Consider the following 27,523-nt stretch of genomic DNA (forward strand, 5'->3'; position numbering starts at 1 on the left):
ACAAATTTCAATCCATAACGAAAGAAAATGTTACATCATAACTTACCTTTCTCTATGGAGCAGGGTAGATGTAGGAGAAACTGGAATATCTAAAGTGTGCATTAACTGTTTAGACTTAAACTTCCAAAACTTGAGGAGCTTGTCACTGCCCAGGGTGATGGTCATCTGGTTTAAGCCATCAACTACAACCCCTCTGATCGAGCCTTCATGAGCTGTAAAAAAAAGAGCTATTTAGTACATGAAATAAATTTTTCATAGCCGGAGATATGTAGACAAATGTGCCTATTCGTTATATTAAATAACTAATCTGACCACAGGAGGTTGTAGGTGCTGGCCTGCCAATATAAATGTGTGCCATCACATTTCAGTTCTTGTCAAAAAGTAACCAAGCTTTCGCAAAACTTTTGATATGTCAGAGACATAAAATTTTTGGATTAGTACGGGGCTGGGTGCGGAGATCCCCCACCATCGCTTAAACGAAGGTGCAGAAGCGATCTGCACCTTCGGCTGTGTTAAGGCTCATAGACCGACACTACGTGAGCCCGTCTTCAGCCTGACGAGGAGCATCGACCAAAGTCGAAGGCGCAGAGCACTCAGCTGAGCTTTTTTGATCCCTTTATTTCAGTGATAATGGGGGTCTCCGCACCCAGACATGAGCAAAGATTATCGAAGTGGAATCTATTATAAAGTTGTATTTGCCACATTTAAATATAGGCAAAAATTCAGATCAATATTTCTGCCTCCACTGACTTACATTCAGCAAATACAGCTCCGTAATAGACAATTTGCCCATGCATGAAAGGGGACTAGACGATCCAATCAGGAAAATTTCATCTAGAGTCGGTGTAATGGCACAATTAACTTTTTAGGACATGATCTTAACCCCTTTCAAAACAGCGCTGTAATAGTAGTGTGGAGACCCGGTAGTTTCTGCACCATGCCGTACTATTACAGTGCCGGCTCACGAGCTGTAACATTAAGCGGACAACCTGTTGCCACGGCCCGAAGACAACTCCGATCCCAGCAGTTTTACCCCAGAGATGCCACGGTCCTATATATAAACATAAGAATTTAAACAAACTGTTTTTACTCTTTTTTTAGTCCCCCTAGGGAACTTGAACCAGGGATTGCTGGATCGCTTGCACAATATACTGCAATACTTATATATTGCATTATACTCTTCTTTTTTTTTTTTTTTACCAGATCCTATTAACCCCTTAAGGACGCAGCCTAGTTTTGGCCTTAAGGCTCAGAGCCCATTTTTCAAATCTGACATATTTCACTTTATGTGGTAATAACGTCGGAATACCCAAGCGATTCTGAGATTGTTTTCTCATGACACATTGGGCTTCATGTTCGTGGTAAAATTTGGTCGATATATTCAGTGTTTATTGGTGAAAAATTGCAAAATTTAGAGAAAATTTTGAAAAAATAGCATTTTTCAGAATTTAAATGCATCTGCTTGTCAAACAGACGGTTATACCACCCAAAATAGTTACTAGTTCACATTTCCCATATGTCTACTTTAGATTGGCATCGTTTTTTGAATATTATTTTATTTTTCTTGGACGTTACAAGGCTTAGAACATAAACAGCAATTTCTCATTTTTAAGAAAATTTCAAAAGCCTTTTTTTTAAGGTACCTCTTGAGTTCTGAAGTGGCTTTGAGGGGCCTATGTATTAGAAACCCTGATAAAACACCCCATTTTAAAAACTAGACCCCCTCAAAGTATTCAAAACAGCATTTAGAACGTTTTTTAACCCTTCAGGCATGTCACAGGAATTAAAGCGAAGTGGAGGTGAAATTAGCAAATTTCATTTTTCTTGCTGAATTTCAATTTTATTCATTTTTTTTTCTGTAACAAAGAAGGTTTTACCAGAGAAACACTACTAAATATGTATTGTCCAGATTCTGCAGTTTTTAGAAATGTCCGACATGTGGCTCTACTGCGCTCGTGGAATAAAACACAAGCCCTACAAGCAAAGAAGCACCTAGTGCATTTTGAATCCTCTTTTTTATTAGAATATATTTTAGGCAGCATGCCAGGTTTGAAGAGGTGTTGAGGTGCCAAAACAGCAGGAATCCCCCAAAAGTGACCCCATTTTGGAAACTACACCCCTCAAGGAATTCATTTAGGGTTGTTGTTACCATTTTGACCGCAGTTTTTTCACAGCACGTATTTGAATTGGGCTGTGAAATGAAAAAAAAAAGTCATTTTTTCCAATAAAATGTCATTTGTGATCAAAATTTCTTATTTTCATAGGGAACAAAATACCCCATTTTGTTGCCCAATTTGTCCTTAGTGTGGCAATACCCCATTTGTGGTGATCAACTGGCGTTTGGGCCCATGGGAGGGCTCAGAAGGAAAGGAGCGCTGTGTGTCTGTTGGAGTCCAGATTTTGCTGGATTGGTTTTCGGGTGCCATGTCGCATTTGCAGAGCCTCAGGAGGTATCAAAGCAATGGAAACCCACCAGAAGTGACCCCATTTTGGAAACTACACCCCTCAAGGAATTCATTTATGGTTGTTGTTATCATTTTGACCCCATAGTTTTTTCACAGAACTTATTTGAATTGGGCTGGGAATGAAAACAAAATTTTTTTTTTCAAATAATATGTAGTTTTGGCTGAAAATTTCTTATTTTCACAAGAAACAAAATACCCCATTCTGTTGCGCAATTTGTTCTGAGTGCCGCAATACCCCATTTGTGGTGATAAACTGCCGTTTAGGCCCATGGGGGGGCTCAGAAGGAAAGGACCACCATTTGGCCTACTGGGGATTTTCTAGTGCGAAGTCATGTATGCAGAGGCCCCTGAGGTACCAGTACAGTTGAAACCCGCAAGAAGTGACCCCGTTTTAATAACTACACCCTTAAGGCATTCATCTAGAGGTGTAGTGAGCATTTTGACCAGAGACCTACACCCCAAAAACTGTAATGTGGGTTCTCCCGGGTATGGCAATACCCTACATGTGGCTGTTATCAGCTGCCTGGGCGCACAGCAGGGCTCAGAGGGGAAAGACGAGGGGGATAAGCTGTGCGGAGTGCATCAGGGTAAGTAAAATTGGGGTAAATTATAAACCAAGGGATGTATGATAAATTTTAAAACACTTTCATACAGAGCTCTGGTTATTCGGGACACGTGTCACATTGATATATTGTGTCATCCCTTATCGCCCTCTTATAGCAGACTTTGCACCTCTTTTGACTTTTTCCCTTCTTGCCAGTTTGGGGAACTTCTCCTGGAAAGTGTTGCGACCCTGGTACGATGTGTGTGGCCCCACTTCCAGAAGTACTGGGTGCCCCCCCTTCTTGGTCCCTAAAGATTAGGTTCTTGATAATCACCTCTTGAAATTCCAGGAAAGTTCCCGTCTGGCCTGCACGTCGACGTAGCACGTACGCATTGTACAAAGCCATCTGTATGATGTGCCCGGCCAGCTTCTTATACCACACCGCATGGCGCTGTAGGGCTTCGGTACTTGATCTGACAAGTCCATCCCTCCCATGTACCTATTGTAGTCCAGGATGCAGTCTGGTTTGGGGGTGGCCTTTCCTTCATATATCCTAAACCTGTAGGTATACCCTGATGCACTCTCGCACAGCTTATACATCTTCACGCCATACCTTGCCCTCTTACCCGGCAGGTACTCGCGGAATTGAACCCTCCCTTTAAAATGTACCAGGGACTCATCAATAGAAATACACTTCTCGGGGGTGTATGCTTGGGAAAACCGGGCACTGAAACGGTCTAATAGGGGTCTCCGTTTATACAAACGGTCAAAACTGGGGTCATCACGGGGTGGGCACGGCTCATTATCCGTATAATGTAAGAAGCGAAGTATTGCCTAATTTATTTATTTTTTTAGGTTACAGTTCAGTTCTGAAGTTGCTTTGAGGGGCCCATATATTAGAAACCCCTATCAAACACCCCATTTTAGAAACTAGACCCCTCAAAGTATTCACAACAGCATTTAGAAAGTTTATGAACCCTTTAGGTGTTTCACAGAAATTTAGAGCAAAGTAGAGGTGAAATAGACTTTTTTTTTTGTCAGAAAATCCTCTTTATACCATTTTTTTTTTATAACACAAAAGGATTTACCAGAGAAACACAACTCAATACTTATTGCCCAGATTCTTCAGTTTTGAGAAATATCCCACATGTGGCCCTAGTGCGGTAATGGACTGAAGCACCGGCCTCCGAAGCAAAGGAGCACCTAGTGGCTTTTGAGGCCTCTTTTTTATTAGGCACCATGTTCGGTTTGAAGAGGTCTTGTGGTGCCAAAACATTGGAAACCCCCCAAAAGTGACCCCAATTTGGAAACTAGACCCCTTGAGGAATCCATTGTAGTTTTCTTGGGGTGCATGCAGCTTTTTGATCAGTTTTTATTCTATTTTTAGGTGGCGTGGTGACTAAAAAACAGCAATTCTACTATTGTTTTTTTATTCTTTTTTTTTTACAGCGTTCACCGTGCGCTATAAATGACATATTCACTTTATTCTGCGGGGCGATACGATTACGGCGATACCATATGTTTATAGTTTTTTTTTATGTCTTATGGCGTTTGCACAATAAAATACGTTTTGTAAACAATCATTCACTTTTTGTGTTCCCTTATTCTAAGAGCCAGAACTTTTCTATTTTTCAATCAATAAAGCCGTGCGAGGACTTATTTTTTGCGTAACAAACTGTAGTTTCGATCAGTACCATTTTTCGGTACATGCGACTTTTTGATCTCTTTTTATTCCATTTTTTTGGAGGTGAATTGTGATTGTGGTACGGTTTATTATTATTTTCTTTTACGGCGTTCACCGTGCGGGATAAATAACGAAATAATTTTGTAAATCAGGCCGTTACGGACGCGGCGATACCAATTATGTATAGTTTATTTGTTTATATATTTTTATTAATAATAAAAGGACTGATAAGGTAAAAAGGGGGATTTTTACATTTAATACTTTTAACTTTTTTTTTACTTTATTACTTTGTCCCACTAGGGGACTTGAGGGCAGGAGGCCCTGATCGCAATTCTAATACACTGCACTACATGCGTAGTGCAGTGTATTAGAACTGTCAGCTACTCACTGACAGCAAGCATAGTGGGTCCTGACTTTGTCAGGACCCACTAGGCTTCCGTCTATGGAATAGCCGGACGCCATAGTTTGGTGTCCGGTTGCCATAGTCACGATCGCCGGCCGCTATCGTGTAGCAGGCCGGCAATGGCAGCTTAACCCCTAAAAAGCCGGGATCTCTATAGAACGCGGCTTTTAAGGGGTTAATCAGCGGGGACACAGCGATCGGTCCCCGCTGTAGGAGCTGTGACAGCTGCTGTACGAGACAGCAGCGGTCACATCTCCTGTATGTGTCGGGAGGACGGCCGAAACGGCCGTTACTCCCGAGACGTACTATTAGGTCATGGAGCGAGAACGATATAGCTACCATGACCTAATAGTACGTCCAGGAGCGGGAAGGGTTAAGGTACTTAATAGGAGCAGAAAGATGGCAGACAATTGTTTAGTACTGGTTTTGCACAATAAAATCCGTTTTTAACCCCATGCCGACATTTGACACACAGTTATGTCATAGCCGGCAGGGGGAAGTAAGATGCGAGCGCACATATAAAAATTTGTTATTGCCGTAATGTTAAGAGGTGAACGCCGTGAAAATAAAACACAACAATGGAGAAATCGCTGTTTGGTTTCCCATTGCAGCACACAAGAAATTTTTTTTGCAGTTTCCGAATGCATTATACAATAAAATGGTGCTACAAATTGTCCTGCAAAAAAAAAAGCCCTCATACGGTTAGGTCAACGGAAACCAAACAAAAAAACTACAATTAAAAACCAAAACGAATAAAGTTAACATGCCATACGCTGCAAAAATACATCCTACAAATGTTAGTGGAATTCCTGTTTTGTTTTTTTACAACGGGAGTTAGATTTGATCGGTATTACAGAGCAAAAAAAAATTAAAATACATTTAATAAAGGTCTATTAGAGTAATGTTTAGAAGAATATACATTAACCCCTTGTAGACAGCCAGTTTTGGCTTTGTGGACATAGCAGATTTGAAAAACAGGGCTGTGTCAATACATGTGGTAATAACTTTGGAATGCTTTTACTCATCCAAGCGATTCTGAGATTGTTTTCTCATGACATATTGTACTTTATAGCCGTGGTAAAGAAATAAAAATGAAAAAACCAACAATAAAAAGTTTATTGAAGTTTCATTAAAAATAAAACAAAGTCTTGTCATTTTGTCACTAGGGAAAACAAAATGAAAACATAGCATAACATCGTATAGGTTTGCAAAATACATACAGCATGACATCATAATTCTGCAGTATGTACACAAGGAAAACAAAGGGTCAGCAACATGAACACTGAGAAACACGGACGTGAAAAACTGATGCCCCACGGAAACCACATAGACCTGAAATACGAAAAAGAACGCGTGCGTCTGAACAATGCCTAAAGGAGTTGTGCGTTCCACCTAAAAGTAGAAGTGGACCCTACGTAAGGGGTCCAGTCATCTGCAGAGAAGGATCCACTAGAGGAAAAGCTTGATGTTACCAAAAAAACACACACAGTCAAGGGGACTATATAGACACAGGAGGGACAAAGGATCATCAAATAAGGGGCAGCAAGAAAGAATGGTCCAGGGGCAGTTAAACCATCTATCCCAAATCCAGTGAAACGTAACTTCTTTATTTCTATATTTAAAATGTAAACTTAAGCATAAATGAAGCAAAACCAGTCACTGATGTCAGGGGAGAGTGCAAGCCATCAAGAATTTAGCGACAGTTTTTGAGCAACATCTTGCATTTTGGAGAGCAATGCCCTTTCAGGCACAGAGGGAAATTACTCCAGATCTATAATTAACAGACAAATCTTGGGGTCAACTGGAACTGTGACACCCATCAAGTCATGGAGAAACGTGCGAATCTGCTCCCAGTACCCTCAGAGAACAGGACAGGTCCACAATAAGAGAAGCCAGAGGTCCTCCTACACTCTGGGCACAGGTCTGGGAAATATGGCTTAAATTTGCTCAGCCTGCGAGTTGTCATGTATGCTCCCTTGCAAAATATAGATCTGCGACATCAGCTCGCTATAATTTGGGGATACTTGTTTCGGGTAAGCTAAAGCCAGTGACCACTCATTAGTGAGATTTTCCAGTAAGTCCTAGCAAGAAAGGGACCTCGCTTGAAGCGAAAATAAATCCTTGTAGAGGAAATTGCATGTCGGCCAGGGGACGTTATCAGGCTTTTAGGGATGGGAATAGAGGCCTTTTGCAGGGAATTCTGCTTGTCTAAATTGGAGATAGGGGAGATGAAAATCATTGCGGAGAAGAAACTTCTCCTTGAGTTGCTGAAAGGATTGAACTACATCCTCCACAAAAACACATCCCACATAAAAGAATACCCCTTGGGCTTATCATCTAGGGACACTAGGAGGGTCAGTAGTTCGGAGAGAAATCAATTATGCCCCAAGGGTGTATAGGCATCATAGCCTGCCGAATAACAAAGTGATCAAACCGCTGACCAGACTAATAATGGTCTAAGGGTAGGGTGCTCTGTAATATTCACACAGGCTGCCCACCACCCACAAAATAGGAGGTGAGAAGGACAGGTATCTCTCTCTGGATATGGGGAGACAAGCAATTATAAGAACCTGTGTCTTTCTTGATGAAGACACTAGGGCAGGGGTCTCAAGCACGCGGCCCCTGGGGCAGTCATCTGGGGCCCGTGGGACACAGAGCAGCTAGTACAGGCTCTGCTCCGGGACTCTGTGGAATTCCCTGACATCGCTGTCCACATATGGACAGCGATGTTTGGGGCTTCCCCAGAGCGGAGTCCCGGGCAGAGCGCTAGTATAGGCTCTGCTACGGGACTCTCGGGAAGCCCCTGACATCGCTGTCTACATATGGACAGCGATGTCTGGGGCTTCCAGAGAACTGGAGTCCAGGGCAGAGCGATAGAAGTGGCTCTGCTCCGAAACCCCAGCTCTGGGCAAGCCCCTGACATCACTGTCCATATATGGACACTGATGTCAGTGGCTTCCCGAGAGTTCCAGCGCAGAACCTATACTAGTGCTCTGCTCCGGGACACCGGCTCTGGGGTTGCCCGATATCACATTCCCATCCAGGAGGATTCCCTGACGTCACAGTGTATAGACAGTGATGTTAGGGGCTCCAACAGCAGAGGAATCCCCAGCCAAAGCATCGGCAATGCTCTGGCTGGGGATTCCACTCCTAGAGGGAGCCCCAATGGAGCGATCTACCTGGGTTGTGTGTGGCAGCATCTACAGAGGGCACTGTGGCAGCATCTACAGAGGGCACTGGCATTATCTAGGGATATGTGGCATTATCGACAGAGGGCACTGTGGCACTATCTAAAAAGGGGCTGCCCAATCTTGACGTGTCTGCCAAACGCTGCCAACTGAGCTGATGGACTACATTTAGCGACACAAACTGGAAAACTGGATTGTTGAAATAAACACGTAGAGAATTCTCTAAAATTTTAAACCTAGCGGTATTATTATAGTAATGTAGTATTGTTATTATAGTAATATAGTGTTATTGTAGTTCAAATAACTAAATTGATTAACAATAATTTTGTATTGTATCAAATTTGAAAGTAACACGGCCCGTCAACTTCCCATTTTTTCTATATGTGGCCCACTTAGCCGGCCGAGTTTGAGACCCCTGCACTAGGGTATACAGGACAATTGGGAAACCCAATAATACAATTTAAAATCCGGTAGCGCAACCCCACCTGTTTCCGACGTTATAAACAGATGCCGGTTAGCCAAATCTCTGAATTTTGTTAGCCCAGATAAAAGATGAAACAATCCCCTGCAGATTCTGAAAAAAGTGGGCAGATATACAAGTAGGAGAGTGTAAAAGGACATACAACATTTTTTCAGGGGAACTATTTCTTATGGCCAACTCTAGCAGGCAAAAAGAGCATCAATTTATACCATGCCTATGTCCATTGACGGGTCAGGCAAATAGAGGGAAGATATTCAAGGGGAAATAATCTATGACGCTTCTCGTGCTCGTGATTTTCACGCCCTGGTATGTAAATTCAGTGTAGACCTGGAAAGGTTGGGAGGAAGACGAAAGGCTAGGGACAGTAGGATCAAGCGGTAGGATAAAAGATTTAGGCCAATTGATAAAGAGCACAGAATACAATCTAAATTCCAAAATTAATCGTAACACCGTTGACAACTATGTATCTGTATCCGCTAAGTATAACAAATTATCATTGGGATAGAGGATAACTAACTCATTCACTGGACCCAATTGCAAACCCATCACCCAGTAACTAAGTTGTTCCACTAACCGTTTGATAGCCATGGCATAGAGTAAGGGAGAAAGTGGACATCCATGTCTGGGGCCCCTTAGTGGGGGGCCAAGCCATTTACTATGAAAGAGGCAGGTCGAGAGGTAATATAATAATGTCCCTTTGATAAAACTTGAGGGAAAACCAAACTTTTGAATGTGAACTCACCCTAAGATAGTAATACCATACACAATAGTTATTAATTAACACTTCCCATAAGTCTACATTATGTCGGCATCATCCCAAGGACATTAAAAAAGAGACTTTAATTTCTCACATTTTCAAGAAAAAAAACTCAAACCTTTTTTGGTAGGAACCAAATCTGTTCTGAAATCGCTTTCAGGGGTATTTACATCAGTCAGAACCCCCCCCCCCCCAATTCACCTCATTTAAAAACTGCTGCCCTTAAAGTATTCAAAGCAGCATTAAGAAAGTGTCTTAACCCTTTAAACATATCACAAAATGGAGGTGAAATTTACAAATTTCAGTTATTTTGCTGAAATTCAATTTTAATCCATTTTGTTTCTGTAATATAGCAGGTGTTAACAGAAAAACTCAACTCAATATATTTGTTGCCCAGATTCTGCAGTTTTTAGAAATATCCCATGTGGCCCTAGAGTGATACTTCACTGAAATATAAACCTGAGAAAAGAAGGAGCACCTTGTGAGTTTAGGGTCCCTTTTATTAGAATGTATTTTACACCCCCAAAAAGACCCCATTTTGGAAACTACACCCCTGAAGGAATCTATCTAGGGGTATAGTGAGAATATGAACCCCACAGGTTTTTTGCAGATCTTATTGGAATTAGGCCACGAAAACCTACATTTTTTTTAATTTTCAGAATGGATAAAAAAGGAACACATTTGCACTACAACTTCTCCAGAGTATGAAAAAACACCAATTTGTGGTCATTAATGACTGTCTGTACACACAGCAGGGCTACTAAATCTTAACTTAATTATGAAGTTGATAGACATCAGGTATACCATTAGGTTAGAATAACTAGTTTGAAACGTTAGCGTCCATGAGGCAGAATGGATTTTGAAATGTAAGGCGATGGGACGGTCAATCAGATTGACTGTATCAATCTTAGCCCATTTCTCTAGACGTATGTTTTAAAAAAACTTGATTGATTGTATATTTATTAACAGTGAAAATTTACTGTATAGTGCGGGATTGACGTAGGTAGATGAATGGTTTATTATGTGGGTACGTCCCTACGTAGTTAGGACCATAATGAGGAGTGAACGCAAAATGGCCATTGCCATTGGAATCTCACATCCTATAGCCTGCTGCTTTTATGCTGTATATTTAAGACATTTTGATCAATAAAAGGACTGATAATGGCGAGTGCCGCAGTACTCTTCGTTTCTTGAAAAATTATCTATCTTAATACAGTATCCATATTTTAAAAAAAATCAACACACACAAACACTTGCCTTTTTCCTTTCCATAACAGCCTCTGTGAATTCCAGACTGGATGTTATATACATCCACATTACCAGTTGACAATCCAATCACAACAAAGTTACCACAGCTTGTAATTTCTACGGCCTGCAAAGTAAAATCAATATATTATATATTTACATATCCTTAGTTTTTGGCTTTTAACCCCTTAATGACCAGCCTATTTTAGACCTTAATGACCAGGCTATTTTTTACGTTTTTCCATCGTCGCATTCCAAAAGCTAGAACTTTTTTATTTTTGCGTTGACATAGCTGTATAAGGTTTTGTTTTTTTGCGGTACAAGTTGTATTTTTTAATAGCATCATTTTCAGGTACATTTTATTGATTAACTTTTAACTTTTTTTTTGGGGGGGGGGGGGGGGGGGGGAGATAGAAAAAAATCAGAAATGTTGCCACTCTTTCGCGTCTTAAATCTACGCCGTTTACCGTGTGATATAAATAACACAATAGCTTTATTCAGCGGGTTGTTACGATTGCAACGATACCAAATTTGTATAGTTTTTGTATGTTTTTATGTTGTATTTGTTTCTGTGTCCCCATATTTGATGAGCCGTAACGGTTTTATTTTTCGCCAATGCAGTTGTAGGAGGGCTTTTTTTTTGCGGGAAGACTTAGTTTTTATTGGTACCATTTTGGAGTAGATGCGACTTTTTGATCACTTTTTAATCACATTTTTTTTAATGTCAGGATTCACAGAAAACAGCAATTTTTCCGTCGTTTTTGAGTTAATTTTTTACGGCGTTCACCGTGCGGGTTAAGTAATGTAATAGATTTATAGTCGGGGTCGTTACGGATGCGGCGATACCAAATATGTGTAACTTTTTAACTTTATTTTGGTTTTTTACTACTAAAGCAATTTGTAAGGGGAAAAAGTGTGTTTTTAATTTTTTTTTTATTAACTTTTTTACTAGTCCCACTAGGGGACTTCACTATGCGATCCTCCGATCTTATCGCCGGGTGTCAGTGGGATGAGGGGGAGCTCCCTCCCTCTCTCCAAAACCACTCGGATGCGGTACACGCTATTGAGCACCGCATCTGAGTGGTTAAACGGGTGAAATCGATACGAATATCGATCTCACCCGGCAGAGCAGGGACGCCCCCAGCCCTCAGCTACCTCTGGCAGCTGAGAGCAGGGAGATTTGACAGCTCCCTGCTCTGTTTACTTATTCCGATGCCGCGACGTAAAAAGTCTATGGCATCGGAATAAAGCCCATTAGTGACCGACGTAAAAAGACTATGGGCCGGTCACTAACGGGTTAAAGTGGCTACCTTGCTAGGGGGAACAATACATCCTTTTGCCTAATAAAAGGTACTTCCCTTCCTGTGTGTCATATATTCACTAGCACTAAGCCCGGCATATCAATAAGTAAGCAATAGAAGCATGTGACTGCTAGGCTAAGAAACCAAAAGTGAAATATTTATTGAATTACACTTCAAATAAGAACAAGCGAATATATATAGTATGGTGCATACATATACACCTATTTGCGGGACGACCTGAAGTTTTTACTGGGAAACAAACAAAATGCTTTGTGGGGTGGAATTGGAAAAAAACGGATTCCTTCACGGTTTTTTAGGTCTCGTTTTTACAGCTTTCACCGTGCATTAAAAACCGACACCTTAACTTTATTCTATGGGTCGACAAATTTTTGATACACAGAAGTATTTTAATAATTTCACAAAGAAAAAAAATCTATTTGCTAAAAAAAAAAAAAAAAAAAAATATTTTGCGTAGCTATATTCTGAGAGCTAGAACTTTGATTTTTCAATGGAGCAATATAATGGTTCTGACTTTTACGGACGCGGCAATACCAATTAGGTTTCTTTTTTTATATTACTTTAGAGGAAAAATGGGTGTTTTTGAATTTTTTTTTATTTTTGTACATTACAAAAAATTTAACTATTTGTTAAATTCTTTATTAGTCTCCCTAGGGGACTTCAACCAGCAATCGCTGCAGTATAATGTGTTTTTTTTACCAGCTCCTATTAATGGCTTAAAAGGGGATGCGAGATGGCAGACCTGTGGACATTTACTAGGCCCCTAACCTGCCATGACAATCATAGGCACCCCAAATCGCTGACAAGCAGGGAAGAAAACAATTTTTATTGTCTGCTATGCAGTGTAAGGCTGGATTCACACGAGCATGTTACGTCGGTAATGGACGGACATATTTCGGCCGCAAGTCCCGGACCGAACACAGTGCAGGGAGCCGGGCTCCTAGCATCATACTTCTGTACGACGCTAGGAGTCCCTTCCTTTCCGTGGAACTACTGTCCCGTACTGAAAACATGATTACAGTACAGGACAGTAGTTCCACAGAGAGGCAGGGACTCCTAGCGTCGTATATAACTATGATGCTAGGAGCCCGGCTCCCTGCACTGTGTTCGGTCCAGGACTTGCGGCCTAAATATGTTCCGTCCATTACCGACGTAACATGCTCGTGTGAATCCAGCCTTACAGAGGATGACTATGCAGAGAGCTGGCTTTGGGGAAAGTGACTGAGCATGCGTGTACACCATCACTCAGCTCATTAGGTGGACATGCAAACTGCTATACACTCTGAACACTAGATGGCGCAATACTTTGTAAGGAAAATGTCATAACTTCACTAGATCATTGTTTTTAAGAGGCTCTCACCAGATTATAAGGGCTCTCTCTCTTACATAATTTGATTGGCGCTGTAATGTAGATCACAGCAGTGGTTTTTATTTCGAAAAACAAATAATTTTGACGGAGTTATGACCTATTTGAGATTTATGCGAATGACTTTCTTAATGTGTGATTAAGTGACATCAAGCGTGATCTTGCAAGATCACGCTGTGTGTGAGTAAATGAATGGAGAGAAGTGTATGACGCTGATTGATCAGCGTCATACTCTCCTCTGTACAACGCCCAGTTGGTCAAAAAGTTAAAACTCGCCCAGTTGTCTATGAAGAAAGTCATTAGCATAAAGCTAATACAGGTCATAACTCCGTCACAATGAATTGTTTTTCTAAATAAAAACCACTGCTGTAATCTACATTACAGCGCCGATCACATTATGTAAGAGAGAGGGCACTTATGTGGTGACAGAGGATCTTTAACAGCATGATGTAAATAGCAAACATTGTTCATTAATTATGACCTATACAATGAATATGATATTTAATGGTGGGACGTCCCCTTTATATAAAAAAAAAAAAAAAAAAAAAAAAGGGTATATGCCACTCCAAAGAAGCTTTACACTGCATCTACATAGAGATCAATGTACACATTACATCCATGTAGCAGATAATAAGGAAGGGCTTATTTCGGTTGCCGTCTATTAGACCATTAAATTCCTTTTATACATTACACCAGTTTGAACACTTCTCGGGTCTGGCAGTTTAACCACAACATTTACCATAACATTGCTACTTTCATTACATTTTCAGAACTTTAAAGTATTAAAAACCCAGCTAAATCTCTCGCATCTTTCTAAGGACATGGCTGTAAACACAGGTCTGGTTTCTTTAAAAAAAAACACAAAAAAAAACGCATATTACATTTTAAAATCCTACAACAGCAAACTGTATTACGCTAAAAATGACCCATACTTACTGTGGCATGTATGTCTTTCGTTTTAGTGTTTATGAGATTTGGGGGCTTTAGCTTGTGGGCTCCCATAGTGGATCTAACAAAATTCCATGTAGTACAGAATAACTTGCGCTGGTGACATGCAATAATCCCATCCCAGTCACTCTGCCGTGCGGTCTCTGCCAAATAATACAACAACATAAGCACATCCGTAGATCTGAACATAATGGTCAGTAGAGCAGCTTGTATGGGCGCATTTATGGAAGCCAAAATCAGCGCTATTCCAGAAATTAGACATTTAGACCCCTGCAAGAGACTAGCCATTTACCCCCTTACAATCTCAACATTAGACCACAAAAGGGAGGACATTTAACCCAAGTTTTCTAGCTTAATTTGAACTTTGAAACAAATTCTCTAGTCCAGTTTAACTACAATGGTTTCCTTTAGGCCCTTTTCCGCAGGCCAATGATCGGGCAAATGAGCATACATATAAACACTCATCACATTCATCAGCTGATATGCTCGTTTACGTGCCCAAAAAATGGTCGGTAGTCTGCAGGACACTTCCCTGTGTAAACAGGGAGATGTGCTGCCGACATAATGGAAATGTATGGGAAAAAAAATCTAGTAACGAAAGATTGTCCCCATACATAACCGAACAGTGCTCCTTGTGAAAGGAGCAAACGAGCGCCGATCAACAAGTGGTCGCGTTAATCGGTGCTCGTTTTCACAGCCCATATCATGCCGTGGTAAAAGGACACTTAGGTACTGGAATTCCAATTTTCAACTGTTCACTTCTACCTGCAGAATAAGCCGTTTCTATATTTTCCATAGAGCATTTGCCCCATCCACTGCATACAACTCTTCCCCACTCCACATGCAATATGCCATCAATCATTAGAAGTACAAAACACTTTAAATATAAAAAAAAATATAAAAAAAAAAAAAAAAAAAAAAGCAATTCTTAATGCACAAAAATGTTACGCTTAAAAAGAATACATACCAGACGCAAACGATACAACCGGAGGCAGTCTTAGGGATTTGCAGCGAAGTCCAACTTTTTTCGCTTTGGCTTTATCTACTGATCCTATTAAAAACAAGACAATACATTGCTAATTTAGAAGTAGCTAAAGCCCCCATTAAGTTATGTTCATACAGAGTTTCTTGCAGGCAGAAAATTATGCCTGGAAAAATTAGCTCCGGTTTTGTAGGTGTTTTTTGACGCGGTCTTTTACCTTTTCCTTCAACAGGCAAAGGGAAAAACCGCGAGCGGTTTTTGACATGACACGTCGGTCGGTCGTGACGTTTTTTCCGTCTCCCATTGATTTCAATGGGGTTTTTGAGGCGGAGAACGCCTCAAGATAGGACATGTCGCTTCTTTTTCCCACGAGCACTTTTAACTGCTCGCGTGAAAAAAACGCCTCCACCTCCCATTAAAAACAATGGGGGGCAATTTCGGACATTTTTTGCAACGGTTTCCGCTGCAAAAAATGTGTAAGAAAACTGTGTGAACAGGGCCCTTCATTGGCCGATTTAGCGAGCGCCGAACATAGTTAACCGGCGCTCGTTTGCTCCTGTCACAAGGCGCTGTGTATGAAGACGTGCGGTCGTTACTCCGATCGCTCATCCTCATACATTATCATCATGTCGGCAGCATGTCTCCCTGTTTACACAAAGATGTGCTGCGGACAACGATAATATTTTACTTTTTTTAAAACTATACGATCAGCCGATGATTGAGTCTTTACTCGTTCATCTACTGATCGCTGCCCTGTTTGCACAGAGCAATTATCGGCAACGTGCGTTCTGTGAACGCTTGCCTGCCCAATAATCACCCAGTGTAAAACCCCCTTAACAAAAGATGTTTTATCTTATAAGGGGTTTGTCTCATAATATAAATTAGTAGCATACCACTAGGGTATGCCACCAATGTTCAATTTATAGTATATGACCCTCCCCCTCGTGACCCGCCAATACCTAGAACGAAGTAGCAGCGGCACCATGAAAGTGCTGTGCCACTTCGTCTCCACTCTTCACTTTTTCAAAAGCAAGGACAAGATAAAAATTAAAGGAAATAGATTCAGGTTTCCCCAGAAGACGTGGAATTTATGCACAACGATAGTAAGCAATTAACTAAAAACTATTATTGTATTTACATTAACTTACCATGACCAAGGCTTTTACTGTATCTGTCATGAATTGTGGAAAATGAATGCATGGTTCCATCTTGTGCTGCAGGAAGGAGAAGAAAAAAAAAATTACTTTTATAATCCATCATCAAATGAGAAAAAGTTTAATAAAACCAACAGGCCTATGGCAGAACAAAAAATGAATGGCTTACCTGCGCTAAGGATTTGTTTTCCATCCTGTCCATGGTATCGAATTAAAGTGGGTGGTGCACTGTGGCCAATACGGAACCTAAGCAAACGACCTTGGCCTGCAGGACCATCAAAAATCCATACCTGTTTAGAGAACAGGTGAGAAACTTATTAGGGAGTTTATTAACCTTTCTATGCCAGCTTTCTGGTGTAGATCAGTCACAAAAAAGTCCCAAAAGTCACCATTTGCATCGAAAATAGCGACTTTACCTTTAGCCGAACCCCCGCCGTGGTTTACAAAAACTGTGCGGAGCAACAGAAGACCAATAAATTTAATATACACCCGAAATTGGGAGAAAAAAAATTAGAGCGAAAATCAGCTCCTAGCTAGAATACATTTCACTCTGTGGGGCATAGCAAGCGTACAGACTCATGCCAGGCCTCTTACTTTGTACCCCCTGATCAGACTACCACACTCATTGATAAAGATATATGTATACATCGCCTCTCCACCACTCTTCTTCGCACTGGATCACCTTAGGCTCTCGCTACTGGCTGCGGCTCATACAACGTATTATGGCTGGCAATGTCGGGACGTTTTATGTGACTCAGTACTCAGAACTTTGAGTGCTGTGTTGCATATCAGGCCCTGACGCTCCACCAGCGACAGGAGCTCGTATGAGTCACGGCCGGTAGTGAGAGCCATAGGGAAACTGGGGGAAAGTTGCGAAAAGAAGCTGTGAGGTAAGAATCCATTTTTCTTTTTAGTTTTATGTCTGATGGGGTGGTATGGATGCGGAAAGATGCGATTGATTTATTAAGAGATGTGAGCATCCTAATAAATCTGTAGATTTCTGCTCCACTAACTCTGCGCCATTATGCTCCTCAACTACACAGAAGGTTCATTAAAAGGGTATTCCATTTTCAGCAAATACATTTTTGTATTTCTGTATAATGAAAAGTTAGTGTATTTAAAAAAAAAATATATATATATTTTCAAGATCTCTTCTTGCAGCCATTGAAACTGAACTTTCATGGTTTACTCCCAGGGGATACAATTCTTTCAATGGTTATGGAATGGACACACAGATGCTCGGCTCACTGGAACACATTTATTTGCTAAAACTGGCATACCCCTTTAAAGAGATATTAATCATGGTTTTTATTACCCGTATGGCATTATCAGCACCATTGGTTATGAGAAGAGGTTCTCCATGAACATATGTTAAACCTGCAATAGCAGTTGAATGAGCCCCCCTCATCTGGCTCATAAGTTTCTTTTCTTCTAGATCCCACAGCCCAATGTGGCCAATAGGGCTCCCAGCTGCCATTATTGGATGTCCATCTAAAGCAGAAGCAAGGAAAGAACATATGAATAACATATGGCTTTCAGCATTGATAGGAATCAGTAAGGGAGAAGCCGTAATATCGGAATGCTAAGTGACACATTTTATTACCACCTATGAATAATAAGGCTGAAGCGTTTACTCACCTGTGCGAAAGGATATTGCAGTAATAGGACCCCAGTCTTGCTGAAAAGTCATTAAAGTTTCATCAAATTTAATGTTGTGTACTACAATTTTACCACTTGTCAAACCAATAGCCACAACATCCACTGCTGGCGCCTAGAATTGGGGGGAGAGAAATAAAGTAATAATTATAGAACTATATGACTATATAACTCATGCAGTTCAGAACGGTAAGTTATAGAAAAAAGGGAATACAGTTACTTAAAAAGTGTCAGTCTAGTTATACTCTACCACCACCCAAGCTAACATCGGGCGTGAAGTACCACGGCGGTACAGTTGCTGCGGAAACCATGCGGCGCATGGAGTGTATTGTGCACGGGACAACTACGTACCCCTCGGATTCCTTAAGCCCCAGTTAATGGCATCATTTGCATTTGCTCACTCAATCTGATGCCTTATTTAAAGAGGCTCTGTCACCACATTATAAGTGGCCTATATTGTACGTGATGTGATCGGCGCTGTAATGTAGATTACAGTTGTGTTTTTTATTTAGAAAAACTCATTTTTGACGGAGTTATGACCTATATTAGTTTTATGATAATGAGTTTCTCAATGACCAACTGGACGTGTTTTACTATATGACCAAGTGGGCGTTGTACAGAGGAGTGTATGACGCTGACCAATCAGCGTCATACACTTCTCTCCATTCATTTATACAGCACGTAGCGATATTGCTATATCGCTATGTGCAGCAAAATACACACACTATAACATTACTGCAGTGTCCTGACCATTAATATACATTACCTCCAGCCAGGACGTGATGTGTATTCAGAATCCTGACCACTTCTATGCACTTCTCTGTGATTTACAGCAAAGCAGGCGTAGTCCCGCGAGATTACGCTGTAAGGTGTCATTTACAGCGAGATCTCGCTGTGCTGTAGTTTCACATAGACGCTACAGAAGTGGACCGGATTCTGAATAGACATCACGTCCTGGCTGGAGGTAATGTATATTCATTGTCATGACACTGCAGTAATGTTACTCTGTTTATGTGGCTGCACATAGCGATATAGCTATATGCTGTATAAATGAATGGAGAGAAGTGTAAAAAACACGCCCAGTTGTCCATTGAGAAACTCATTAGCATAAAGCTAATATAAGTCATAACTCCGTCAAAAATGATTGTTTTTCTAAATAAAAAACACTGCTGTAATCTACATTACAGCGCCGATCACATCATGTACAATATAGGCCACTTATAATGTGTTGACAGAGCCACTTTAAGGGCCAGAAAAATCCACATGGAAGGTTTCAGACCAACTGTTCCCTATACGAACAATGGGAAAGTAGTAGTCCAAATGTGAAAAAAGACAATTGGGCTAGAAGATACAGTTGCGGAACTTAAAGGGTATGTTTTACTAAAAAAAAAAAAAAAAAAAAAAAATTTTTTTTTTTTTTTACTTATACATAGAACTGAAACCTGTATCCGTCAGCTACACGCAGGACCTTCTGTCACCTTCAGGTTTCAGGGCAGGATACAGCATCTATGTATCCAGGATAAAAAGGGGTCTACAAAAGGTTTCTATAGCCTTTAACTATTCAGCCACTAACATTTATTACTTGTTCCTCTGGCGAACAATTTTAAAAGGGGTTATTTCACACAGGACATTTACAGCCACCCGTTTCTCCTCACTGCACGACCGCAATGAAGAGGGGTTTGAATGGAGCGGAGGTCACGCATGCACCCTGACACTCCCTTCAATGTCTATGGGGCCGACGGAAATAGCCATTCACAGGAACATGATTCTACATCTGTAATAAAACTAAATGGGCGTACTTCGATTGCATTCTTAATACTTCCTTATGAAATCACACAGAATATTTAGTACCAGTCAACAAACCAATACCAGCTAAAAAGAGTAAAAAAATAAAATAAAATCGAGAAACATTATATTTACCTGCTGGAGAACAGTCACTCCTGTTTGCCAACCGGGAAAGGTAAACAAAAGTTTGCTGAGAGAGAAATTGTGATATTTATTTTAAAATGTATTACTCTATCAAACTATATACACACATTATACAGATAATCTTCTAACCTCTTCAAAGGTATTGTCCTAGTATATAATACAGTATCAAAACACTAATTTCATCTACTAAGTATTAAGAAAACGTGAGCTCTTTCCACAAGGATTGTACAAAACAGCATGAATAGCTTCATATTAATAATTGCAACTCTTTCAAACAGCGGTATCACTCAAAAGAACACAAGAAACATTTCGATAAAGGTAGTAAAAAAATCAGGAGTGGAACCTAAAAAACGAAAAATATTATGGAAACATTTATACTTCTTTTGACACCCTCATCTGGTTTTGGCTTAGAAAAACTGAGGAAAAATACTGACCTGTGTGAATGAGGCCTTCACAGGAAAAAACAGCAGTCGCACGGACGTTTTCAGAACAATGTAGTTCTATGCCTGTATTCACACAGACCGTAAAAAATAGGACATGTCCTATTTTTGGCCGTTTTCACGGCCAGACAGCCCCCATAGAAATCAATGGATCAGTTTTTAAAACTAAACTTTTTCAGGAATCAATCCTTGCGACGGCCGTGGAAAAACGATCCTTGCCCTCACAAGAGGACTCCCCTGGCACAGCGATACTTCAAGCGCATAGACCAGGAAAGTCCTTGACGTCACTGTTCATATATGGACAGTGATGTCAGGGCTTTCAACTATGGAGTCCCCGGCCAAAGCATCACAAGCTCTCTGGCCCGGGACTCCCGTCTTGGGAAAGCCCTTAACGTCACTGTCCATATATGGGCAGTGACGCTAGGGGCTTTGAGATGCCAGAATCAACACTCCGCCCCAATGGCGCTATGTTTAAGGGGGGTATGGCGCTATCTAGATCGGCACAGTGTGTGGCACTATCTACAGTGGGCACTGGCACTATCTACATGGGAACTGGTGTTTTCAGGGGGTTTGGACAAAAAAAAACCCTGACAAATTAAACCCATCAGTGTTTTCTTTTGGGGTTTTTTTTTTTTTTTTTCAATGAAAAACGGATGGCAAACGGCCATAAAAAAAGGACAGACTGACTGGATGAAAATTAGGACACATCCCAATGCAAAACAGCCATGAAAAACCGACAGTGGATCAGTTTTTAATGGCACATTTTTTTTTCTTTAACTGTTGTGTGAATGTAGCCTTAGGGCTCATTCAGACGAGCGTAATACTCGTCCATGTGCTGTGCATGGAAATCACTCATAGCACACGGACCCATGCAATTCAAATGGGGCCATTCACACATGCGTTGCTTTTCATGCAGCGTGTTCGTTGCATAAAACTCACAGCACGTCCTATATTGCCGTGTCGTTTTTTGAGCAGCCTAAACGGACAAGCTCGTGTGAATGTAACCTTACATTGTGACAACAGTTTTCAGGTTAATGCAATGTAAAAAGTGCTCACCTGACACCACTGAAATGCTTCTTAAAGAAGCGGCCATCAACATAAATACTAATCAATATCTACTGTCAAACTGCATAAGGCCACTTACATACAGCATTTGCATCAGTATTTATAAGCCAAAACCAGGAGTGGAAAATAAAACATAAAAAGTAGAATGGAAAGATGTGGACCCAGCTGTTATCGATCACATCTAAGTTCATAAAATAGATGTGATCAATAACAGGTGGATCCTGCATGTCAGTCACCAAAGACTCGCTGTCATCGAAGCCGTCAGTCCCACTGACCTAACGGATACCGGTTTGAGCGCAAGATACAGCTTCTATCTATGCAGGATACATAATAGCTGTATCTCAAAGTTAAAAAAATATATTAAAATGTTGCTTCCTATGATAGTAACCCGGGTGTGTTTGGGAAAGGGAATATAGATTGTAAGCCCCATTGGAAACAGGGACTGATGCGAGTGATATTAACAGGTTCCCGACCGCTGGCTGTATTTTTATGGCCAGCGTCTCTGAAGTCCGCCGCATAGACTAATTACGGCGGCACTTCAGAGACTGTGCACGCGCAATCGCGTGCACACAGCTCTGTGCCCTGGCTGTTGCTAACAGCCATGGGCACTAGGCAGAGTGTCAGGGGCCAATCTTTTGGCCCCTGAACATGTGATCGCTGTGACAACCAGCATTTCTACGTATAATACCGTGTGCACGCGATCGGGTGCACACAGTCCTGTGCCCACGCTGTTACCAACAGCTCTGGGCACTGGGAAGAGTATCAGTGACCAATCTGATGGTCCCTGAACATGTGGTCGCTGTGAAAACCTATCACAGCGACCACATTTGTTTTATTTTGACTTTTCTGGCAGTAAATCTCCTGCCTCTTTTCTTCTCCTCAAACATTGTTTCAGTTTGAGGAGAAGAAGAGACTCGGGAGAATTGCTGCCAGAAGATTACAGTTACAGTTACACAAAAAATACAGTTAGGCCTCATGCACACGACCGTATTTTTTCCCACCCGTAAATACGGGTCCGGTGTCACACGTATTCCACCCGTTTTGCACCAGTATTTACGAACCCGTGCTCGTAAATATGGGTCCGGTGTCACACGTATTCCACCCGTATTTACAAGCACGTTTTTGGCGGCAAAATAGCACTGCACTAATCGGCAGCCCCTTCTCTCTATCAGTGCAGGATAGAGAGAAGGGACAGCCTTTTCTGTAATAAAAGTTAAAGAAATTCATACTTACCCGGCCGTTGTCTTGGTGACGCGTCCCTCTCTTCACATCCAGCCCGACATCCCTGGATGACGCGGCAGTCCATGTGACCGCTGCAGCCTGTGATTGACCTGTGATTGGCTGCAGCGATCACATGGCCTGAAACGTCATCCAGGACGTCGGGCCGGATGTCGAGAGGGACGCGTCACCAAGGCAACGGGCGGGAGACCGGACTGGAGGAAGCAGGAAGTTGCCGGTAAGTATGAACGTCTTTTATTTTTATTTTTTACAGGTTTATACTGATCGGTAGTCACTGTCCAGGGTGCTGAAAGAGTTACTGCCGATCAGTTAACTCTTTCAGCTCCCTGGACAGTGACTATTTACTGACGTCGCTTAGCAACGCTGCCGTAATGACGGGTGCACACATGTAGCCACCCGTTATTACGAGAGCTCCATAGACTTCTATGGACTGTCCGTGCCGTTATTACGGCCAGAAATAGGACATGTTCTATCTTTTTTAACGGAACGGGCACCTTCCCGTGAGAAAACGGGAAGGCACCCGTCGCCAATAGAAGTCTATGAGCCCGTTATTACGGGTCGTGATTACGACCCGTAATAACGGGAGTTTTTACGGTCGTGTGCATGAGGCCTTACACTGTAAAACATTCTCTGTATAGATAGATTTCTATCTATCTATACAATCTATCTATCCATCTATCTTTTTTTCTTTCTATCTACCTTTCTATCTTTTATTCTATTAGAATAGGCAGGTAGGGAGTATATAATTATATATCCACATATACATATATATAGCAATAGCAGTTTATTTTTTTGGTAGCGGTAGTGTAGATATATATACCAGTTAGTTTGTGTGTTTATATATATAAAAAAAAAAGTTTGTTTCGTTAGTGTTAGTGACGTTATGGCGAGGAAGTTGTTTAGCGCCGGAGGCATACGCCATGCTGTGGTCTGAGTCGGAGACCGCATCAGAGATGACGTCAGAGATGGAACCTGTTTTGGGCAGTGACGATGACAGCGTCACTTCAGGTTCATCTTCAGGGGACGTTATCCCTGACGCAGTTGAAACTGCAGAACATGAAAGCGCAGGGCCAAGTAGCCCTGTAGCACGGGAGAGCCTGGTCCCTCCAGTCCAGGCTCTTGTATGGGCACCTGCCCCATCTTTTGGGCCTAGAATCCACGGATTTACTGCCACTCCTGGCATAACCGTGGACAATACAAATTTTCATTTATTTATTACAGACGACCTCCTAAATATCATTGTCCACTAAACAAATTTATATGCCACTCAATATATAAGGCAGAAACCTTCATCCACCCATGCCAGCGATTGGACGCCCACCAATTTGCAGGAATTAAAAAAATTCTTGGGGCTCACCCTAAATATGGGTATTGTCAAAAAGCCCTCCATTAGGTCTTACTGGTCAACAAGACCCGCACAAGCCACCCCAGTGTATTCTGCAGTAATGCCCAGGTCTCGTTATGACACAATAATGAGGTTCCTCCACTTCAACGACAACGCACAGGCCCCCCCCAAGTACCGATGCAAACCGGGATCGGTTGTTCAAAATTAGACCACTGATAAATTCCCTCAATAATTTATATCTGCAACTCTACACCCCTGAGCAGAATGTAAGCGTGGACAAATCCCTCCTCAACTTCCATGGAAGACTTAGCTTTCGACAATATCTACCTTCCAAAAGGGCAAGATATGGCGTTAAGCTTTATAAATTGTGTGAAAGCGGGTCAGGATATACCACCGCCTTCAGGATTTATGAAGGGCGGGACCGCTCAATAAATGTTCCTGGATGCCCCCCTGATCTTTCCACCAGCAGTAAGATCGTGTGGGAGATAATGCAGCTTCTGCTTCACAAGGGGTACCACCTGTACTGCGATCATTTTTATTTGAGTGTGCCCCTGTTTAGGCATTTGCATGCAGCAAGGACTGGGGCATGTGGTACCATGCCCAAAAACTGAATTGGTTTTCCGCAGCAATTAGTGGGGAAGTGCATGGTAAAGGGGGACTCCTGTGTAGGGATGTCACGATACCAGAATTTGGACTTCAATACCGATACTTCGTTTAGTATTGCGATTTCGATACCAATTTCGATACTTTTGCCAACAGTAATAAAAAAAAAATTCTTAAGTTTTCTGATGCGAGGCGCGACGTGTGATGAATTTTGAACGCGCCTCACATTAATAGTAATTAATCCCATCATGTTTCTCATAATGGGTTAATGTGCGAGGTACATGATGGGGTTAATTACTATTAATGTGAGGAACATGGAGGTTAAATTAATCGCACCTCACATTAATAAGTGAATGAAAGCCGTGTTTATTTTTTTACAGCGTACACATCATAAATGATGCAAAAACATTGTTGTCCGCGCCATTACTGAATGTGTGAATATTTTATGTATTGAGACTTATTTTAATGTTTATTGTAAAAAAGGTGAATGTGTATTTTTTTTTTTTTTAATTTTAACAATACTTTGTTTTTACTTTATTTTTAAACTTTAATGTACTGACATATATCAGATATGTGCCAGTACATTAGCCTGTGTACGGATAGTACACAGGCAGTTGTTAGGACATAGTTGGGTATGTCCTAACAACATGAAATATGGTAAGACAGCCCTGGGGTCCGTCAATAGACCCTGGGCTGTCTGCCCATATATGGTATGGCCCTCGATCGCGTCACAGGAATTCCCTGTGACGCGATCCAGGGGCATCCCCCCTGCTCATTTTCTCCTGAATGCTGCAGTCAGCTGCGATCGCAGCATTCAGAGGAATAACGGCGGAGATGAGGTTTCTCTGATCTCCGCCGTTATAGAGCGGGGCTGCGGCTGTGTAATACAGCCATTGCCCCGCTCCTGACAGGAAGTGCGCGCGCGGTCCGCACGAGGAGATGCGGCCGGCGCTGCACTAATGAGCGGCAGTTCAGGCACTGAGGACAGAACATGGGGGTGTTTTGTAGTGCGCCCGCCATGTTCTGTCTTCAGTGCCGGCAATCATTAGTGAAGCGCTGGCCGCATCGCATCATCCTGACCCCGCGAACTTATCATGACTCAGGAGCGGGGCTGTGGCTGAATTACACAGCCGCGCTCCCATACATTCCTGTATTACTATACTGAGCTGTGCGGCTGCGCAGCTCAGTATCGAAATACAGGAAATAGCGGTATCGAACCGTTTAGGGATGCACTGTATCGAAACAGTATCGAAGTTTCGATGCACCGTGCATCCCTACTCCTGTGCTTATGCATCTGAGGAATTGCTGGCGGTCAAGTTCAGGGATCGCAAAGATATGTATGTACTAAGCACAATACATACCGCAGGAACTGTGGCAGTGAGGGAAAGGGGGGCAACATCGGACAAGCACAAACCAGTGAGCGTGTCCGAATATAACAAGTACATGGGGGGGGGGGGTGGATTTAAGCGACCAGGTTTTACAGCCCTATTTAGTAAAACGCAAAACAAAAACCTGGTACAAAAAAGTGGCCATTTATCTGTTACAGGCGGCCATCCACAACTCATTTGTGCTCTACTAAAAAATCAGAGGCAGAGACACATACCTGGATTTCCAGGAGAAAATTATTGAAGGCCTCATTTTTGATGTTCAGGACACCCGAGAATGCCCCCAGTCTGAGGATGTCACGCGACTGACTGAAAGACACTTCATCAGTCGGATTCCCCCAACACCAACCAGAAGCAACCCCCAGAAAAAGTGCCGCGTCTGCAGAAAAGACGGGCACCGCAAAGATTCCCGATATTTCTGTCCCTCATGTCCCTCACAACCAGGCCTGTGCATTGAGCCATTTAAAAAACACCACACTGTTCTGCATTATTAGATTTTAGTTAATTCGTTGAAAATATATTTGCCCTACATTACGTTTTTATTTTTCCCCTAATTTTACTCCAAGGGTGAGGGAGGGAATGGGTGGGGGGTGGATGTCATGTTTGATGTTTTCTAAAGTTCATCTGCTGGAGAGCTCCATTTGTATAAACCTGCAATTTCTTATTTTAGAAAACCCCAAAAAATAAATTCCCATTATACCCCTAGATGAATATTGAGATTTCTGCTTCAAGAGCAGATATTTTGGAAGTGTTATAGAAACTCTGTTGAGTTTTGTAAAACCAACTTTGAAAAAAGGCGATTTGTGAAATAATCTTCTATCATCCGCCCTCCTACATCTCTATGTGATAATAAGGCCCACATATTTGGTATCCCCATGCACAGGAGAAGTGGCAGAATGTGAAAAGAGATGAATTTTGTCCGTGGTCTATACTGTGTGTGAAAAATGCTGGTATAAACCGACGCATTTGCTAAAAAAAAAGCTAATTTTATTTTGTTCCATCTTATTCAAGAAACTTTCAGAAGAAAACTGGACTTTCTAAAAATATGATAAACCCCTTGAAGGAAACCTTGTGGGGTCTACTTGTGTGAATGAAGTCATTCATGGGGTGTTTCTAATGTTTCAGCAGCATTAGGCCCCCCAGAAAACAGTATGCGGCTATAAAATCAAATGCAGAATTCCTGGACCGAAAAGCCTCCTTTTATGCCAAGCCCTGGCACATGCCCGCACAGTGAATAAGGCACACATATTTGGTATCCCCAAGCTCAGGAGAAGTGGAAGAATGTGAAAGGAGATTAATTTTGTCCGTGGTCCATACCGTGTGTG

The 27,523-nt window shown here is 41.7% G+C and overlaps 1 protein-coding gene across 1 annotated transcript in view; it reads right to left on the minus strand.

Moving 5' to 3' along the window:
- Positions 1–27,523, minus strand: part of WDR36 (WD repeat domain 36) — a 49,248-nt gene that overhangs the window by 13,234 nt on the left and 8,491 nt on the right. The window contains exons 6-14 of the mRNA XM_075836735.1: positions 20,113–20,167; positions 18,175–18,307; positions 17,852–18,027; positions 16,706–16,826; positions 16,531–16,596; positions 15,368–15,451; positions 14,389–14,543; positions 10,780–10,894; positions 47–212 (exon numbers count right to left, since the gene is read on the minus strand). Of these exons, the coding sequence (XP_075692850.1) occupies positions 47–212; positions 10,780–10,894; positions 14,389–14,543; positions 15,368–15,451; positions 16,531–16,596; positions 16,706–16,826; positions 17,852–18,027; positions 18,175–18,307; positions 20,113–20,167 (1,071 nt within the window). The remainder of the gene's footprint in view (positions 1–46; positions 213–10,779; positions 10,895–14,388; positions 14,544–15,367; positions 15,452–16,530; positions 16,597–16,705; positions 16,827–17,851; positions 18,028–18,174; positions 18,308–20,112; positions 20,168–27,523) is intronic.

The sequence above is a fragment of the Rhinoderma darwinii genome, chromosome 1 (assembly GCF_050947455.1).
Source record: "Rhinoderma darwinii isolate aRhiDar2 chromosome 1, aRhiDar2.hap1, whole genome shotgun sequence".
In the NCBI taxonomy this organism is placed as follows: Eukaryota; Metazoa; Chordata; class Amphibia; order Anura; family Rhinodermatidae; genus Rhinoderma; species Rhinoderma darwinii.